The sequence below is a fragment of the Coffea eugenioides genome, chromosome 4, assembly GCF_003713205.1.
Source record: "Coffea eugenioides isolate CCC68of chromosome 4, Ceug_1.0, whole genome shotgun sequence".
Lineage (NCBI taxonomy): Eukaryota > Viridiplantae > Streptophyta > Magnoliopsida > Gentianales > Rubiaceae > Coffea > Coffea eugenioides.
Window position 1 is genome coordinate 40,940,215 of NC_040038.1, and position 21,396 is coordinate 40,961,610.

General features: G+C 33.9%; 2 protein-coding genes and 1 non-coding gene across 3 annotated transcripts; all 3 read right to left on the minus strand.

Annotated features, from left to right (window-relative positions):
* Nucleotides 1-1,241: 1,241 nt before the first annotated feature.
* LOC113769710 lies at nucleotides 1,242-1,348 on the minus strand. The gene has a single exon (XR_003468257.1). It is a non-coding gene; the product is annotated as a small nucleolar RNA R71 (small nucleolar RNA).
* Nucleotides 1,349-11,436: 10,088 nt separating this feature from the next.
* Nucleotides 11,437-12,542, minus strand: LOC113769361 (cytosolic sulfotransferase 12-like). Its single transcript, XM_027313817.1, has one exon. It carries the CDS (start codon nucleotides 12,540-12,542, stop codon nucleotides 11,484-11,486), a length of 1,059 nt encoding a protein of 352 aa, XP_027169618.1. The 3' UTR covers nucleotides 11,437-11,483.
* Nucleotides 12,543-17,752: 5,210 nt separating this feature from the next.
* On the minus strand, nucleotides 17,753-18,208 carry LOC113769362 (cytosolic sulfotransferase 13-like). Its single transcript, XM_027313818.1, has one exon. It carries the CDS (start codon nucleotides 18,206-18,208, stop codon nucleotides 17,753-17,755), a length of 456 nt encoding a protein of 151 aa, XP_027169619.1.
* Nucleotides 18,209-21,396: the final 3,188 nt, after the last annotated feature.

Here is a 21,396-nt window from a genome sequence, read left to right on the forward strand (position 1 = left end):
TATGAGAGTAGTCAACAATGATGGAAATGGAATAGATGGAACCTAAGAAATAGGCACACGAAAGTAGTAGTACACTTAGGTGGATGTTCTTGGCATTTCTTGACCTAGATTAAGGCTTCACTTTAGATTTCACCATGATAGTAGGGAAATTATAGTGTTGGCCAAGTTCGATTCATTGGTGAAAACGAGTTCCGATTAGAAGCAAATGCATATTTAGCAAGATAAGAGCATGAGTGATAATTGGCTATTTCATCCATAATTAGGTACATTTAGTGGATTCTAAACTCTAGAACATTTGTGTTTAGTTGAATTTCACCAAGTTGTTAATTTTTCTTGCACTAGTTTTAGCATTTTGATGGTTTTATTTAATTAAAATTCTTGATTAGTTTAGATAATAGAGTGAATGAAAAAACCTTAGTAGTTGATAGTGATTCTCGTGGGATCGATCCTAACTCCCTAGTACTATGAACTACGACCTGTATATTTGCAGTGAATGAGGGAATTAGATTAAAATTTAGAGCATAGGTTTAAATCTAGTCAAGTTTTTTTGTGTCGTTGTTGGGGATCATGGCAATATTAAGGCTAAGCAACCTTTATTAATCTAAACATTGTGTTATATTGTGAATATATTTAGACCTAATAGATAGAGTAGTTTAAAGTAACTTAATATTTAGTTTTAGTTTTGGTAATCTTTGATTGTGGTTTCTTGTGGTGCATGCAAAGAGTTCTAAGAGTCACTGTTCTATTGGATCCCAAAATTGAAAGGACTCTATGGCAGCAATGAAGACAAGCACTATGAGAAGCTGTGGAGACTTAAAGTGAAGGAGAAATAACAATTGAACTTCCACAAGTCAAACCTATGGCGGAGGTGGCGAATAGAAGAGCATTACAGGATTTCGCATTGCCCGGAGGTGATGGTTTGCAAACGAGCATAGTGAGACCCACGGAAAATGCTAATAATTTTAAAATAAAACCTTCACTAACACAAATGGTGCAACAATCTCAGTTTGGAAGTAATGCAACTGAAGGCCCGAATTCTCATTTGTCTACATTTCTAGAAATGTGGTACAATTAAACTTAATGGTGTTAGTGATGATGCAATTCGGCTAAGATTGTTCACATTCTCATTAGGAGACAAGGTCAAGGCTTAGTTACAATCATATTTTCCTAATACCTTTACCACCTAGGCCGATTTATCAAAAGTTTTTCTCAATAAGTTCTTTCCACCTGGCAAGACTGCTAAATTTTGTATGGATATAACTAGTTTTTGTCAACAGGAAGGAGAGACATTGTATGAGATTTGGGAGCGTTATCAGGAGCTACAATGAAGATACCCTCATCATGGTTTATCTGATTGGTTCATAGTCCAAACGTTCTACAATAGACTCACCTACCCGATGAAAACTCATGTGGATGCAGCGGCTGGTGGAGTTTTGATAGGTAAGTTGGCCAAGAAAACTCAACAATTAATAGAGGAAATGGCTACAAATAACTACCAATGGACCAATGAACGAGATAACATAAGGAAACCTGCAGGTATGCTTGAAATTGATAGTTTGACTTCCTTGAATGTTAAGATGGATAATGTGGTCAAAATACTTAATAGGGTTCAAATTCGGCTTCTAATTTGAACACAGTTGTTGCTTGTTGTACTCTATGTGGAGGTGATCATGATGAATCTATTTGTGCTAGTATTGAATAGGTACAATATCTCAACAATTACAATAGTCAACTCCAAAACAATCCATATTCTAATACCTATAATGTGGGGTGGCGAAACCATCCTAATGTTGGATGGAAAGAACAAGAAAATCAATAAAGACTGACAAATCCACCTGATTTCCAACCAAAGCAATCACCACAGGAGACCAAGCCTTCTTGAAAATTAGCAATTGAGAGACTAGCTAATACGACAAATGATAGAATGGATAAGTTAGCTAGTGCTACTACACAAAGAATGGAAAGCATAGAAGGGAGGATAGACCAACTTACAAGCATGTATAGGAATGTTGAAATCCAAATTGGGCAAAAAGCCAATGCTATAAATAATAGGGGACAAGGGGAACTACCTAGTAAAACTGAGGTTAATCCAAGAGAGCATATTAAGGCTATTACCCTACATAGTGGTAGGCAATTGAGTGAACCTTAGATTATTAGGGAAGAAGAAGAAAAAGAAATTGAGAGAAAAGAAGAGGAGAAAAGTAAGGAATTAGTAACAAGTGAAGGGGATAGAAGTGAAGGAAAAGACTCGATGAATGAACCTTCATATTCCAAAATCATTCCTATTCCACCACCTCTGAGAGATTGAAGAAATCAAAGGTTGATAAAGAATTTGAAAAGGTTATGAAGATTTTTAAACATTTGCATATTACTATTCTCTTTATTGATACTATTTTGCAGATTCCTTCCTATGCGAAATTTTTAAAAAAAATAATGACCAAGAAGAGGAAGTTGGAGGACTATGAGATAATTGCACTGACTGAGAAGTGCAGTGCTATTATCCAGAAAAAATTGCCACCTAAATTGAAGGATTCGAGAAGCTTCTCTATCCTTTGCACCATTGATAAGGTTGAATTTTCAAAAGCTTTATGTGATTTAGGGGCTAGTGTCTCTTTAATCCCTTTGACAGTGGCTAGACAATTAGGATTGAGTGAGTTGAAGCGCACTAACATTTCATTGCAGTTAGTCGACTCTTCTATCAGGCATTCTAGAATATGTACTTATCAAAGTATAAAAATTTATCATCTCGATTGATTTTGTCGTTTTAGATATGGAGGAGGATATGAACATGCCTATTATTCTGGGTAGACTATTTTTGGCAACTACATGTACAATCATTGATGTTAAGCATGATAAACTAAAATTTCAAATTGATGAAGAGGAGGTTGAATTTGACTTGAGGAAAATGGAAAAATATCCCTCTTATTCTGATCATGTTCATCTATTGGCATTATTGAAAAGTTAACCAAAGAGATAAGTCGAGTAAACCTTGACTATGATTCTCTTGACTTTTATTCAAATGGCGTGGGTGTGCAATAGGAAGAGATGGAAGAGATAGCCAAGTACTTAGACGTTTAAGTACCTTACAAGAGAGGCAATTCATATGAGAGTTTAGGAGTTAATAAGAGACTTCCACCACCATCAGAGGAACAAGCGCCAAAGTTGGAACTCAAGCCGCTTCCAAAACACCTTAAGTATGCTTTCCTTGGAGAGAATGAGACATTGCCGATAATTGTAAATGCTAAGTTGAATGCGGAGCAACTTGAGATGCTTCTTAGAGTTTTGAGAAAACATTTAAGGGTTATAGGATGAACCATCTCTGATATTAAAGGTATTAGCCCCACGATATGCATGCACTGGATCTTGATGAAAGAAAATTACAAACCAGTGATCGAGAGTCAAAGAAGGCTAAATCCAAATATGAATGAGGTAGTAAGATTAGAAATTCTCAAATGGTTGGACGCAGGTATAATTTTTCCTATTTCAAATAGCATATGGGTAAATCTTACACATGTTATGTCAAAAAAAGGTGGAATCACCATAATTTATGGTAAAAATGATGAATTGATTCCTTCTAACTTGTGGTAGGATAGAGAGTGTGTGTAGATCATAGAAAGCTTAATTCTACTACCAAAAAAGATCATTTTTCCTTACCTTTTCTTGATCAAATTTTGGAAAGATTAGTGGGTTATGAATTCTATTATTTTCTTGATGGTTTCTCATGTTATAGCTAGATAGTCATTGCTTCTGAAGATCAAGAAAAGACTACATTCACTTGTCCCTATGACACATTCGCATTTAGCAGGATGCCTTTTGGATTATGTAATGCCCCTACTACATTTCAACGTTGCATGATGGCGATTTTCTCAGATTATATTGAGAAAATTATGAAAATTTTTATGGATAATTTTTCTGTCTTTGGATCAACTTTTGATAATTGTCTTAATAATTTGGATCTAATTTTGTAGAAATGTGAAGAAACAAACCTTGTTTTCAATTGGGAGAAGTGTCATTTCATGATAAGAGAAGGGATCATTTTAGGGTACAAAATTTCTCCCAAGGGTATTGAGGTTGATAAAGTTAAGGTTGAAGTGATTGAAAAGAAACCCCCACCTAGCAACATTAAGAGAATCCGGAGCTTTGTTGGACATGTAGGGTTCTATAGGCGATTCATTAAAGATTTCTCCAAAATAACTAAGCCCTTATGTGATTTATTCAGTAAGAATGTCCCTTTCAATTTTACTGATGAATGTTTGTTAGCATTTAATAGGTTGAAGAAAGATCTGATATCTGCACCAATTATATCATCACTTGATTGGAACTTGCCATTTGAGTTGATATATGATGCTAGTGACTTTGCTGTAGGAGCATGTCTTGGTCAAAAGCGAGAAGGGAGGTTGCATGTTATCTATTATGCAAGTCGACTGCTCAATGAAGCGCAACTCAACTATGCAACTACAGAAAAAATAGCTCTTGACAGTTATTTTTGCATTAGATAAATTTAGATCTTATTTAGTAGGATCTAAAGTTATCATTTATATGGATCATGCAGTTTTGAAATACTTATTGAGCAAGAAGGATGCAAAATCACGACTAATTCGTTGGATTTTATTATTGCAGGAATTTGACATAGAAATTAGGGATAAGAAAGGATCAGAGAATCTAGTGGCAAACCATAGTTCTTGTCTTGAATATGTCTCACAGAAAGATCAAATTTCTATCAAGGAGGAGTACTCGGATGAATTCTTGTTAGCAGTCAAAAAGTCGTCTTGGTATGCCGATTTAGTTAACTATGTAGTTAGTGGAGTAATTCCAAGGAAAATGAACTATCACCAAAGGAAGAAATTCCTTCATGATACTAAGCATTACTTCTAGGAGGAGCCATTCTTTTACAAACACTGTGCTGATGGGATAATAAAAAAGGGTATATCCAAAAAAGAGGTACATGGTATTTTATTGCATTATCATAGTCTTGAAATCGATAGACATTTTAATACATAAAAAATAATGGCAAATGTGTGGTGATCAAGTTTTTCTTGACCAACTATGTACCAAAATGGTAGAAATTTTGTCAAAAGTTGTGATGAATGTCAAAGAATTGACATTATTTTTAGAAAGAATGAAATGCCTTTAACTATTTATATGGAGGTATAGAAGTATTTGATGTGTGGGGTATAGACTTTATGGGGCCCTTTCCGAGTTCTTATAATAATAACATACTTGTAACAGTTGGTTATGTGTCCAAATGGTAGAAGCTGTTGCATCACCTACTAATGATGCTAAAGTTGTACTTAAATTAAAGAATATATTTTGCAGTTTTGGAGTTCCAAAAGCCATTATAAGCGACGAAAGTAAGTATTTTTGTAATAAATAATTTGACACTTTATTGTTTAAATATGGTTGCAGGCATAAATTTCACTTGCTTACTACTCTCAAGCAAATGGCCAAGTGGAGTTGGCCAACCGTGAGTTTAAACTCATTTTTGAGAAAACGGTGAACAAATCGAGGAAGGATTAGGCGAGAAAATCAGATGATGCATTATGGGTTTACAGGACGGCTTTTAAGACTTCATTGGAGATGTCGCCGTAACGGTTAATTTTTGAAAAAAAGTGCTACTTTATAATTCACGCTTTAGATTGTTTACGGGCAAACTGAAATCTAGGTGGTCTGGTCCATTTGAGATCACAAGAGTTTTTACTTATGGAGCAGTAGAGATTTCAAATGGTAAAAGTGAGCCATCTAAGGTGAATGGACAGGGATTGAAGGCTTGTTTAGCAGGTGAAATAGTTCCGAAAGGGGTAGTTTACTCCTTTGGAGACTCATTTCTTCATTTAAAATGAATGGTAAAAAGTCGAGTTTACCAACTTTAAACAAAGCGTTGGTTGGGAGGCAACCCAATAATTTAGTATTTTTCTTATATTTTTGTGTGTTTTCATATTTACATAATGTAATTTGTGTTTTATCTATTTTGTAGGTCACAATATCAAGGAGAGTCGCAAACATGGCCAATATTCCGTCTGTGCTTTTAGATTAAGCATTGAGAGAGTTTTCATGTTTATATTATACATTTTAGACGTTACATGCATTTTGAACAATTGATGTTAATACTAGTTTATAATGCATGTATATGTGTGTCTTGAGTTAAATATGGTGAGTGAAGTGTAAGTGCATTGTTAAGGGTTAAAATGACCTTGTTTGAACAAAAGGAAGTTGATTTGGAGGATATTTTTTCTAAGTGTTGGACAAAGAGACTGATTCTGAGCCACTGCCTACAATCCCTCAGAGAAACCCTCGAGGGATTCGATTCACGGTGTCACCAGGGCAACTAAAATTCTTTTCCAAACGCACTGGATAGAAACTACGGAAGTAACCGTGCACGGTTTCACCAGGGCAACAAAAAAAAAATCTTTTAGCCACTGCCCACAAGCTGCAGTAGTAACCATAGAGAATTCGCCCGCGGTTTCGCGTCGAACAGCAGTTTTAAGAAGGTAAACTGCAGGTTTTCTCTTCATTCTCTTCTTCCTTTCTCACAAACAAGTTCCACATTTCAAACCTACTTCCTCAAATTCCAAATTTCCACCATATAAACTCCTTAAATTCATCACACAATCACTCAAAAACAACTTGTGAACAACATTCTAGCATCATCACTCATCGAAAACACCAATTTTTAGAGAATTGAGTCAAGAAAATTAGGGTTCTAGGTTGTCATTTCTTCAATTTGGCGTTGTTTGGAGCTTAATTTTTAGGAATTCTTGCACTAATTGCTTTGCATTTCAGTACTCTACAAATCCCAAGCATGTTCTTTGACGTTATTTGGCTCATTCTAATTTCACCATATTGAACTTTCTTGTATTTGTGGACAAATTCTTGATAAATTTTTGGTGAAGCTCGTTGTTGTTTTGATATTTGGTTAAGCTCATTTAACTTTCATAAACATGTTAATTTGCCCACTTTGGTTGGAGTTGGTGGAATGTTGGGAATTAAGAAAAATGCCATTTCTTAAGTTTTTTAATAAATAGGTAATTTTCATGAGCAATTTGTTAAGTTTCATTATGCTTTTTGTTGGCCTTAATAGCATTTTTATGATGTATAAGTGCTTAGTTTTCGATATATGAAACTTATTGTGAATTCTGACCTTATGGTATAATGGTACATGCAATTTCTAACATGCAAATTCTAGAATAATTAAGGAACTCATGAGTTATCTTGATTATAATGTTTTGAGGGTATAATGCATATTATTAGGATTATTCATGCTACTTGGTGATGATTTCCTTTTGAGGAACGTGCTTTTCTTAATTTTTGAAATTTTTTTTGGCGAATGTTCCAAGCTCCCTAGGTCAATGGTTCGTTCTAAAAGATCCGTTGGCAAATCAAATCCTCCTAAACGCTTGAAGAACTCTTGATGTAACAATGTATTTTTGATGGTAACGAAGATGATGAAATTTGAAAATCTTGTTTCTTCACTTGAATAAGAATTTCTTTCTCTTTACTCTCTTTATTGTTTCACTAATGTTTAGTTACATTGAAGACATGAAGTTTGTTGTTAAATCTACTATATCTAGCTAAATCTTCTTGTTCTAGGGGTAAGTGAAACTATTTGTGCCTTGATTATGGTTAAATAAAGTTGATTATTGCTATATCTTGTACTTGCTAGTTCATTTATTCTTGTTTCAACACTTGTGAATGCTTGATCACCATTTACAAGCCATGCTAGTTATTGTTAATCTATGAGAGTAGTCAACAATGATGGAAATGGAATAGATGGAACCTAAGAAATAGGCACACGAAAGTAGTAGTACACTTAGGTCGATGTTTTTGGCATTTCTCGATCTAGATTAAGGTTTCACTTTAGATTTCACCAAGAGAGAAGGGAAACTATAGTGTTGGCCAAGTTTGGTTCATTGGCGAGAGCAAGTTCCGATAGTTTGAGTGAAATGCATCCTTAGCAAGACAAGAACATGAGTGATAATTGGCTATTTCATCCATAATTAGGTACATTTAGTGGATTCTAGACCCTAGGACATTTGTGTTTAATTGAGATTCACCAAGTTGTTAATTTTCCTTGCATTAGTTTTAGCATTTTGGTGGTTTTACTTAGTTAACATTCTTGATTAGTTTAGATAATAGAGTGAGCGAAAAAACCTTAGTAGTTGATAGTGATTCTCGTGGGATCGATCCTAACTCCCTAGTACTACGAACTACGATCTGTATACTTGCAGTGAACGAGGGAATTAGGTTAAAATTTGGAGCGTAGGTTTAAACCTCGTCAAACGACTTAGCAGTTGCATCAATTTTTATCCAATCAGAAAACCAAATCATGTCATTGACTTTGTCCCAAGGATTTATATGATCCTTTGGCAGAAAAATTTTCCCACAACATGATTCCATCCCTCCGGAGCCCAATTTTCAATGCACCCACAGACCCTACGGAAGTTGCCTGAGTCCATCAAAACCTTAGGGTGTAATATTGTCTACATATAACCCGAGATCTCAGAGATGTCCTGGTGTCGCTTTGGCGCTTCCAAATGCAGATAGGAAAACCCAGGAGGAACCCAATCCATATGGAAGATGCCTACAACAATTTCTGCAAAGGAAACTATGTCCTTGGACCTTCCATGATCATGTTCGACCACTGGATTTTCCTAGCTGTGTTACGGAAAGTACCATAACAAGCCTTTTCAGGCCTAGCCAAGATTTCTCTCCAGAAAAAGTTTCATGTCAGGCTTCCAAGATCTAGTTTGAATGGATACTATCCTTAACCTAATCAAACTGGAGGTATGGAACATTACTATATCTCTTATATATATACTGATAATATTTATTCATTTGCCTTTCATGTTTGATTATATGAATGAGGTTTACAAAATTTTGTTAAAATACTGAAACTTTTAAAAATTATCGAAATGGGATCAGGTAAATTGTTTGCGGTATCTCTGTTTATTATATGAGGTGATGAACATTTTATAGGATCAAGTTAAACACTTAAACTGCTAGCATATTGTTACTTTCGGAAAAGCAAATTGGTGTGAGGAAAAGTTTTTATATTGGTCACGCTTTACAACACCAATCTTGTTTAGTTTTACATTAGATCTTGAAATAAACATACCAATTGGTGGTATTGTGCAAATATCAAACCCCCTTAAACTAGAGTTAGATTTTAAAATGTGATTACGATTCTCAGAAAAACATATACCTACCTAAAATAGTTCGATCTTGCTTACTCTTGGACTTCTAAAGTTTTATTTTTGGTTTGGAAAGTAATTGTGCATAATCCTAACATTGTACATGTTCACAAAAGGGGTGGAGTTCCAGAATCAACGATGGTAAATCCAAGTCAATGAAAATTTGTTATAGTTATAACAACTAAAATAGTGATTTTTTTGAAGTTAAAAGATCATTGTAAGTTTAAGTGAAAAATACCACAGTCGAACATTAATATATACTTTCTAATAGTTTTAGGTAGAGTTATCAAACATTTCCAAGTAAAATCGTACCTTTGCAAAACATATGGTTGGTACTCGACTAGAATGCATTAGTAAATTGCCATAAAAAGTATATACATATCGAATAAATTTTTTATACGTTGATAATATATGTACTATTACCGTTAAATTCATAATACATGTGCAAAAATTAGATTTCAAATTTAGATTTTATATAATTATCATTCATCCAAAACTGATAAAACACTGTCAGTTTATAAAATTAATCTTATACATATCCAAGACATTTTGGCTTTATTACATAATAAATTGTGTATACGGGCTAAAAGACAAGAATATGGAAAGTACCTCAAGAAAATCTAATCATTTTTTGTATTATTTGTGCCATTTTTTTTTATTTTTCTTATATTAGGCAATGTACACTGGTACTGGTTGTGGGAATATGAAGCCAGTGTACATTGGTATTAGTTGAGGTACTGGTTGTAGGGATACGGCAAAAAAAGGAGTAAATAGTGGTTTAATCAAGATTCTTGGCCTGTTCCAAGTAGCCGCGCCTAAGTCCAGCCTCAAGTCCGAAAAGATCGGGATTTGGCGCTCGAGGCAGTTTCCGGTTCAAATTGAAGTCCTTTTCCAAGATATTCGGTTTCCTTTTGTACTGGCTTACCTTTTGTCGATTTGGGGAATCTCTCTTTAGTAGGAAAGTAGTATTAGTATTGGTTGGGAACAGAGTAACGTAAGTAGCAGGGATTTTTGCTTTTCCTGAATTTAAAATGTTTGTTCCCGATCGCGAGAGGCTATTGCTAGTTTCCGCACCAGGCAAAAAGGATTGCGAGAGGTTATAAATGGGTTGACCCAATTATGACCTGTCCAAACCTATCCAAGTCATTTATTTTGACACTTCTATGAGTTAGGGAACTTTTTACAGTATTCGACATAAAAGGATACCGCAATGTTAGTTTTTGCTATTTTTGTTGCAACTTGGTCCAAACCAAATACTTTATTTTGTCATAATTTCCAATGGTATTGTTTGATTTTACATCTAATCTTGACCCCAAATGCGTAATTTGTAATTGTAAACTTTCAAATAATATTTTGTAAACTTTCTCTATCAAATGATATTCTTTTGTGTACGATGCATAAATTTTCACAAGCGAGATACAACAATTAAAAAAAGGGCTATGAAGTAGACAATATTCAAAATTTCATATAAACTATGGACAACTATATATCACTGGCCTTTATATAAGTTAATTAGAGGAAAGCATTTTTCTCAAAATAATAATCTGACTACATAGTATGTTGAGCTAAAATTTTATCATAGAGTTCCCTACTTGCAAGTAGAAGAGGACATAGCAATGCCATCTGTAACTCCCCTAGTGTCTAATTATCAATTATAATCATCAAACGGATTTTTTATTTTTAATGTTTTCACTGTAACAGTTTCTTGTTGCAATATTAACATTAAATAGAAAAAAATAAAACTCAATCACTAATTCAAATGCTCGACGAGAGTTGTACTTAGAAATGAATGGGTTGATAACTTATGACCTCCTTTCTTCTTCTCCTTCTTTTATTCTTTTTGTTTTTGTTTTTGTTTTGCAAAGGATTTGCTACTGCAATTTCACACTTTTCCCCCTTTCTTTTACATTATATAAATTTTCACACACAGTCATCAAAATCTTAAATAGGTAATATAACCATTAATACAACAAGGTATTTGAAAAGAAAAATGATTTTGACATCATACTGAAAAGATAGCTTTATTCAAGTCGTTGATTTCCTTCCAAACCACTTGCGTAAATCCCTTCGGAATCATACTCAATGCTTACAATACTTTGTATATGTGATCGGGAAAATGACATTAATTTCCATGTCAACCATGAATTGGTACTAATTGAGGATATTCAATTAATAATTTCTTTGGAATGAACATTAAAACATCAAATTGAAACAGAAAAAAAAAAAAAGAAGCACCATCAGCGGTTCATGTATGTAAGAGAAATTGGTGTTGCATGCCTTTCTAGTTTGATTAGATTAAGGATAGTATATATCCAAACCAGACCCTTGAAATTTCTTGCGAGTGATTTCATCGAGACGTTCCTTCATTTCTGGTGTAAAGAGATTTTTCCAATCCCCAACAACACCACGCCTGAAGAAGGAACTCCTAGGCATCCCATTGAATGTACATCCTTCCTTGTTTACCTGCATATTTTTGAGCCTTTCAAGACTGCATCTCGATATAATCCTATCAGCCTCATCATCATTAATAAAAGGGCGACCAAGAAATGAAGCCAGCTTAGTCACCTCACCTCTGGGGTTCATTTTCATGTCCTCGTACCTCAGAAAGAGTATCTTATCAGGCCTGGCTAAGCTTTCTTTCCAGTAGCCAAGAACATGATCATGGAAAGGTCCAGAGGCGTGAACTCCTTTACGGAAACTATCAAAGGCATCTTCCATAGAATATGGCGGCACCTCGGGTTTCTTAGCTGCATTGAGGAAGTGCCATAGTGACACCAGTACATCTTTGGGATCTCGAGTAATGTATACAATCTTACAACCTGAGTTTTTGACCGATTCAGACAACATTGAATAAGGTACATGAGTTTGATGTAATCTTGGTTGACCTTTTAAAGTTGGGCATTGTATTGGGTTTTCTGATGCTCTTAATGGGTTCGAAAAAATTTCCCAGTGCCATAGTGACTCCAGAGATGGAATCAAGTCGTGAGGAAAATTTTCTTCCAAAAGGTCATACTGATCCTTGGCATCATTGATATTGTTGAAAGTCTGAGCAGCATGACTGCCCATAATGGAGACCATAAGAGCTTTAAGCCAGGTAGTCCCTGATTTTGGTTGAGATGAAAGCAAAACATCATTGTCTTGAGCCTGCAAATTTGATTTAGCAGCTATGGCTCCTTCCAACCAATCATTTCTGTACCAAAAGCCATCGTACTCATAAAGATCAACAAACCCCCACCATTTTTCCACCTTTGGCAGTTCGTCTTTTGCATGGCCTGGAGACAAGGTCGATGATGTAATTTGGTCGTTGAGCTCATTTGTTACCAAATGCAAGAGATACCGGTGAATTTTGTACATTTAGACTATTGACACAACCAGCATTTCTAGTTTTGGGAGGCAAACATGAAATTGATGATAATAATACCATTAGAAAACCATATTCGTAAGTTTGTAGGGTAAAGATTAAATATCAAAGTAGTTGTTGAGTTAAGAAGTTTATTTTGTAAATAAATAAGATTTTTGAAATATTTGGGAGGCAAAAGTAAAATGTATGATGATAATATCAACTTTACACCTGTTTGCTAAATGATGGACTTAGCCCAAACATTTTTGTTATTCTGTTTTTGCTCTTTTCCCTTCTTTTTTGGCTAAATGATGGCCCCTACTGAATGCTTTGGTTAAGGTTTACTTATCAATATCTTTAAACTAACCAATACAAAAGTTCTTGAGATTCTGGATTCAAATATCCCTTCCTCCTCCTCGTTTCTTTAATTATACCTCCTCCCTGTTTACACTAAAAAAAAAACTAAATTAAACTTACCAATACATAGGGCCTGTTCTTAAATGATTTTAATTTTGTAAAATTGAGTTTTAAAAATTGAATCATTCATAATAGCTCGTGCTCTCATTTACTATTATAAAAGCTATTTCGATGAATGCACTGGTGTTCTCGGAAAAGGTTGAAAAGCCATCTTTGAAAATAGCATGACCAAATTGGGGATCAAAGACATATTTAGAAGTAGGATGAGAATCGGAGGAAGATGGAGAGAAACATATGGCAAAAAAAGTTATCAAACGTTTAGGTAGTTTAGTATTTATGTTAAAATCTAATGGATATTTTTTTTGGCTCAAAAAAAATAGGTCAAAATCACAATCTAAAAGTAGCTCAAGACTTGTTTTGGATTTCCAACATTTTTGGGCCTAAAATATCTAAATAAAGATATCAAAATAAGTCGAGAACACAACAAAATAATTTTTTAAAAATAAGAAACTAAATGAATTTTTAAAAGTCACTTGAGGACCCGCCCACAATATTTTACTAATTAATCAGTTTCAAACCAAACAGAAATATGTCTCACCAATGAATTATGATCATCACAAGTGATAGGTCTTTGTTTTCATATAGCATCCATGAACACATAAAGATTGTGAGATACAGCATTTGTGTATTAAAGTCAGTAACACATTAACGGCTCAGTCGCATGCTTATGATCTAGTTTTTAATGTACTAGCTACAGTACTAGAACATTTAGCTTGATTTTATCAACCACTCCAACTCATGTGTCTGGAGAACATTTGGCTTGATTTTATCAACTACTCCAACTCATGTATCTGGAGCATTCCAAAAGGGTGATATGGATCATTAATGGTCCATATTTGTGATTCATGATTTAAGTGATTTAATCCACGTAAATCCAAATAGTAAATCGAATGGACTTTAATGGGTGATGAATATCAAGCTATTTGGATCTTGTCATTTTTTAAGGTCATTATTTTATAAAGGGATTAGCAACTTAAAACCACTCAAAACTCATAAGGATAGAATTATATGGATATTCATTAGTATTCACTTAAATTTTTTTTAGTGATCCAAAACTATTTAAATGAGGTGGATATGCATGGATCATTAAATGGATTTAGATGGCGCCTCTACATGCATCCTACTTGCAGGAATAATAAAAAGATTCAGCGCTTAACACTCAATAACATGAATATATAAGCGCCATAAATTTACAGGAAGCATGCTTAATTTTAAAGAAAGATTGTAAAGTCACCTGTTTGATTAACTCCTTGGTTCTCCATCTTTCTGACTCCTGGCCTTCTTCTTCTCCTAATTGCAAAAGGATAACAGGTGAAAGGAAGAGAAGTTCGAATTGAAATGTGAAACTGTTTAGAAGATTTAGAGTTGCAAGATCAAGACAGGTGGCCAAGCTTCATGCCCTACATTTGTAACAAGCCTCTAGCTCTATATTTTTACATGGGATAATTTCAAAAACATCCCTCGAAGTTTCTAACAATTTTACCTAGTATTCTTAAGTTTTTCAATATTACACTTACCTCGCTTGTCCCTACAAAATGACCATAATAGCCTTAACATATTAATATCTTTCATGCAATTAAGCAATCTAGTCCTAATCTTGTTTATATGAATGCATCATACAATTAGATATTTAATGAAAACAAAAATAAAATTCACTCGTGGAGTAATCAATTATGTCCTAAATGCAATTATAACATATTATAAATTAATTTTAGCTTTACTTGGAGGATCTAGACATGAATAGAAGAAGATGTAAGTTGGGTTTTAAAAGGTTAGGGCTAATACTGGTACTTCAACATTTGAGGGATAAAATGTTGTATTAATGCAATTATTGTAAATTTTTGAGTTTAATAGTGTTTTTTTTTTAATTTCAACTGAGGTTTTAAAATTTAGGGATCGATGATTGTAATGGTCATGGTTTTAATGGTACTAATTTAAGATATGGTAACAGGAAAGGTTTAAAATAATAGAGATGAGGGTTAAAAATAAGTTTGAAATTTTGTGCATATTCCATAGTTTTAAATAATTTTATAAGATGGAAAAATGAATTTCACAATTTCATGAGGACATTTTGTGTTATTCATTCAACATTTTGACCATTAAATAGTTTTGTTACCAAAATGGTAAATTCAGGAGAGGTACGTGAAATTTTTCAAATCTCAAGGAATTAGGTGAAATTGTTAAAAACCTCAAGCAACGTTTTTGAAATTATCCCTTTTTACATTTGTGCATTTGTATATCAATACATCTATAACTACATTGTTTCTGTTTTTCATTTTTTCTCTTTCCTTCTCTTTTTTTTTGTCATTTTCTAATTTCTTTTTCAATTTTCGAGAGATAGACGGGCTTGAAAAGTTTGGACCATGGCTAACTCACTGGACTTATTGGACTATATTAACCATTCTTTTTTATCCAATAATATATGTGAGTACCTAACTATGTTTTTGTTTATATAATATAAACATTTGGAAAAGCATTCATGGTTTTGAAATTAAAATTAAGCTGGTAAATTTAAACTAAATGTTTGCAATTAAAATAGCTTTTAATTTCTTATTACATGTTTTTGGCCACGTACTAAAGCACATGCAAGGAGAAATTGACGTGAAAAAAGGGGAAAATGTGCTACAGAGATAGGGTGTGTTTTTCGTTGCATATATAAAGGTAATATAGCAATTGAGGAAAACAAAAAAAATCATAATTTTAAAGTTAAAGATATGTTGGGGACTTAATAGCAAAAATTAGAAAAAGTTTGGGGTAGAACTAAAATGTTTAGGAAGTTTAGAAATTAAATAGCAAATGAAATTAGGGGCTCAAATTAGCAAATGGGAAATTAGTAGGGACCTTTTGACCAAGTTACATGAATGGAAAACTTTAAAACTAGAAAATACTAGAAAAGAAAATTGCAGGGATAATTTCTTTTTAGTTCCCTTGAAGTTTTAAAAATTACATTTTTCTGCCTTAATTTGACACTTCGGTAACCAAACCTTAAAATAGGGTAAAAAAATTTAATGAATGCCCTAAAATGCCCTTATCTTATAAAGTTTAATTTGCTCTTCTAAACAATTATAAAATAATGTGGCACAATTATAAGAGAAAAAGAGTCTCAAGTATTTCATGCCAATATTTGTTATTTGATAATCAACTATAACAATAAATCTTTTGCTATAATAGGCTATTTTTTATAGTGTTTTATTGGGGATATAGATTCTTTTTAAGATAGAGGAAAAAGTGCTATCTTTTTTTTTTAAGTTTATGGACTATATTTTTAATAAAAATTTATGGACTAGTTTAGTGATGGAACTACCACAGTTTGGCAGAGATTTTGGGCCATTTGTTTTTAATTATTCTGGATTTTGATACTAAAAAAGAGCTACTAAAAAATTGGGTGACATTAAAAGTTATCAAAAAATATTATTAGTTTAAGTTTGATCTAGATAGATACTTGGGATAACATTGATAGTTCTTCTATACTTCTATTGAAATATTAAAGAAATGAACAAGAAGGAAAAAGGAAAAAAAATTATAAAATCCATCCTTTGTATAAACATGGCAACAAGGGAGTTTTATTAAAATATTAAGGTTAGTATTATCATTTTAAATGGGCAAAGGAGGTAGGTGTAATTTTTAAAACCTTAAGGGAGCCAAGTGAAATTATTAGAAACCTCAGGGGAGGTTTCCAAAATTATCCCAAGAAAATATCCAAAATGTGGCCGTGTTTATTAGATATCAAATCAAATTAGTTGACATAGTTTCAAATTCTTGAATTTTTGGGAAAACAGCACACATACCCGCACACACATATAGTGTATATGTGTATATATATTGTTCAAAAATTATTAAAATAGATAAAGAAAACAAAACATGTAAATTAGAGAGAAGGTGCGGCTTGGCCCAACATAGAAGAACGGATCTAGGTAGCTGGTCCAGCACAACAAACAACCGAACCCGACCTATATTCGGGTGGTCTGCCCATGTTGATTTCGGAAAAGGACGTCAGAAAAGTGTTGGAATTCATTCTAGAAAGTTTTGGAACAATTTTTTTTTTTTTTTTTTGATAAAATTTACTCTAATGAATATGAGAATGACAGTTACAGCATCAATTTCTGCTTATCAACAGATAAAAGTAAGGAATCAAATCGTCTCAATTGAAACATAGACCCTAAGCCTAAAATCAAGGAACTTTGATTACTTGCAACCAAACCACAATAAAAAGGATAGAAATGTTGAGAACGGTTCAAAAAACTTATTTGAAAATCTTATTAATGCATGAAATTAACCAGATAAGTCGGACTTGGACATTAATCAAATCCGAAAACACAAGCTTTGAATTTTAATTTTCTTGATATTTTTTGGTCTAATTAAAACCCATGAGTGTGTTCTTTGGACCATAGAGAAGCTGTTTCAATCACCAAGTTGGGTCGAAATTGTACAAACAAGCAAACCCATCCTTTTACAAGTATGTGCAGTAGGCATCCTTAATATTTCCATGCCTTAGGGATAGTATCTGTCCAAGCCAAAACCTGGAAATTTCTTGCTAGTGATTCCATCAAGACTTTCCATCCCTGGTGAGAGGTGATTTGCCCAATTCTGTAGTGAAGGGGATTGGACAAATCACCTCTACCAGAGATGAAAGAGCGTCTTGATGGAATCACTAGCAAGAAATTTCAAGGTTCTAGCTTGGACGGATACTGTCCCTAAGGCATGGAAATATTAAGGATGCCTACTGCACATACTTGTAAAAGGATGCTTACACAAGTGTCATAATGAAGCCAGCACATCCTTGGGATCTCGAGTAATATATACAATCGTACACCTTGATTTTTTTGATGGAATCAGGTAGCATTCTGTAAGGTCTGTGAACGTGATATACCTTTGGTGGACTGCTTGATGAATTGATGATTGGACTCCAGATAGAAGGAATCAGGTCATGTGGAAATGTTTTTGCCAAAGGATCATCCTGATACATGGCATTGCTATTTATAATGCAAAAAACAAGGCTTTTAAGCCAGGCAGTTCCTGCCTTGGGTTGAGATGCTAGCACCACATGATCATCTTCAGCTTGGAAACTTGATTTAGCAGCTATGGCTGCTTCTAGTGTATGAGATCTATACCAGAAGCCCTCCCACCGGAAAAGAATAGCAAATCCCCACCAGTTCTCCACCTTTGGGAGTTCATGAAGGTCAGAAGGCACGGGTGATGACATGGTTTGGGTGTATGACATGAGAAGAACAACCGAGTTCTGAAGCATGCAACGGCATCTGCTTGTTGCTTATGGACTTGCACATATATATGTGCAGAGGCAAGAACACTAACTAGTTAGAAATTCGAGATTTCGTCCAGCCCACCACGATTTTAGGCTGTAATTAAAAATCTTTTATGCTGTTTTTAGATATGATTAAAATTTTCAAAAGACAGCGCATGTGAACATGTGGAGAAGAATGAATGTGCCTCAATCTCGTGAAACAGATACAGTTTGTTTGGTGGGCTAGGTAAAGTATCTATGGTGTTATTACATTGAAGGTTCTTCTCCATTCTTCTTTTCTTTTTCTTCTTCTTTTTATGTGTTAGTATAATTTTGTAAAGAAGGGAATAAATTAGTGTTAATGTTACCATTCTTTAATCAGCTTTAGCACTTTAAAGAAGGGAACTTAGGCTTAAGAATTTTCTTTTCTTTTTCTATTTTTGGGGTTTTTATCCTCTTTCTTTTTTCTTTGGAAGCACAGTCATTAGACTGATGAAAACAAAAAGAGACCGGAAAGACAAATCATGATCGGCATTTTTTTTTTCCCCGTAAACTCTATGTTACATTCTCTACGTAAGGATGTGATTGCATGTATATGCTCTTTGCTTATGGACTTGTACAGAGCAAAAAATGATAAACTTATCTTGAAACTTTAATCCTTGCAGTTTATCTGACTAGAAGGATGATTTTTTCAAATTAAATATGACTAGAAGAGGATGTTGCCTTCATGTTAGAACTCAACATTCGTTGGACCTTGATTTAAGTAAATCTCCTTATCAGAAGAGTAGAAAGACAATTGTCTGATAAGTAAAACTTCATTAGGGGGAAAACAAACCTACCCCAAGAAGGTTCATTAATGACAACACTCAACTTTTGGAGTAGTTTTTTGTTTTGGTCCTTCGACAATTCCAGTGCGGACAATTCCAGATTAGACAATCCTTTTGCTTGAAGACTCCAATGAAAATAAAATACCATACAAAAAATGGATAGGTTGTATAGAAACTAGTGGGAGAGATTTGAGCGAACGTAGTTTGGATTCCAGAGAAAATTTGCTGATTCGCCGGCCTTACGTACACAGTGCTAATTAATAGAATTGTCATGTTGCGTTTTGAAATTGTGAGAAACTAAATGTAGTAAATTTGGATTAGTACGTTTCATATGATAACACATTTTTTGGAAAATGTAGTAAAATTGGATTAGTACGTTTCATATTTGATAGAACATTTTGTGGAAAATTGGATTAGTACGTTTTATATTTCATGCATTTTTTTTTTAGCTCGAACTCAAAGTTTTTCATTAAGAGTTTATTGACTTCAAACTCGAGTTTAAGCTTTCATAAAATTGAGTCAGACTCGCGTGAATTAGATTAAGACCTAACTCACTTGACTCTCATTTGCAACCCTAGATGGGTGCACATGTAGAACCCACCTCTAGAGCCCTCATATTTATCTCATGGTTGCACAGATGCACCCCGGTTCATAACAGAAAAAAAGAAAAAAAACATATATTAAATAACGACTTAGTAGTTGCATCAATTTTTCTCTAATCAAAAAACCAAATCATGTCATCAACTTTGTCCCAATGATTTGTATGACCCTGTGCCAGAAAAATTTTCCTACAACACTAGAGGTATCTCGGCTGTGCGAGGCACAGCCTTGGACCCCTTCATAACTTAATTAAACATATAACAGCAAAACTTTTTGGTACATAATAGACGAAAACACAAGAGAAAAATTGAGCATCAGAAGAAATTCCATCTATGAAGTTAGCTCTTCTAAATCAAGGAGACAATAAACATAGCATCTATTAAATCCATAACTGATCTTGAAGTTAATGAAGGCAAGCAATGAAACAGGTGCACAATTGAATACAATTGGGAAGGAAGAAATCTGATTTTTCTGTGCAACTTTTAGAAACAATTTATAAAGAAATAGAAAAAGAGACTTTAATTGATTACATAAAGGAGCTGTTTAAATGTAATGGTTGGTTAGCTACTAATCAAACATAATTAATCAATATCCAAGGATTAAAAGTTTTTCATTAATCTATAAAGCTTGATTCTATAGTCATAAATTAGACAATATATAAAAACAATACAAGTTCTTGTAGTTATGCAAAATGACTTGCAATTGAAATCTTTTGTCTTATCCTGTATGGTACATCTTTTGTCTTGATCCATCAAGATAGAAGTAGGGAAATAAAAAATGGGAGAAAAATCATAGATTTCTCGAATGAGAGTTATGTCATGTGTCAAGAAATGGGAGTGCTACATCAAATTCCCATGTCTTCTTATATAATATGTAGACAATTAGAACAGAATTAATGAAAATTGATCCAAGGGTTGTAATGTAGTATTAGTATATTAAAACTAATCTAATGGTGATGAATTAGACAGTACACTCACTTAATCAAATAATTAAGGTTAAAAAAATTCATTGGGCTCAGAAGGAGAATAAAGGAGCCAGACTTGCTCGGTTTGGCATGAAGAAAGAGCCAAAAAAAAAAAGCGATATGCAAGAGGCAAGAAAAATCATGTGCAAGAAAAATATTAGAGTTATGCAACTTGTCAAATTATTAAGAAGTCAAGTGGCAACAAGGGAGGCAAAGAACTAAACCCCCCTTCCTTCTTATATACAAGGTAGATGATTCCATCCCTCCGGAGCCCAATATTCAATGCACCAACAGACCCTATGGAAGTTGCCCGAGTCCATCAAAACCTCAGGGTGTAATATTGTCTACATATAACCTGAGATCTCAGAGATGCCCTGGTGTCGGTATGGCGCTTCCTAATGCAGCTAGGAAAACCCAGGAGGAACCCAATCCATATGGAAGATGCCTGCAACAGTTTCTGCAAAGGGAATTAAGTCCTTGGACCTTCCATGATCATGTTTGACCACTGGATTTTCCTAGCTGCGTTACGGAAGTACCATAACGAGCCTTTTCAGGCCCAGCCAAGTTTTGTCTCCAGAAAAAGTATCTCGTCAGGCTTCCAAGGTCTAGTTTGAATACTATCCTTAGCCTAATCAAATTGGAGGTATGGAACATTAATATATCTCTTATATATGTACTGATAATATTAATTCATTTTCCTTTCATGTTTGATTATATAAATGCTGTTTACAAAATTTTGTTAAAATACCGAAAATTTT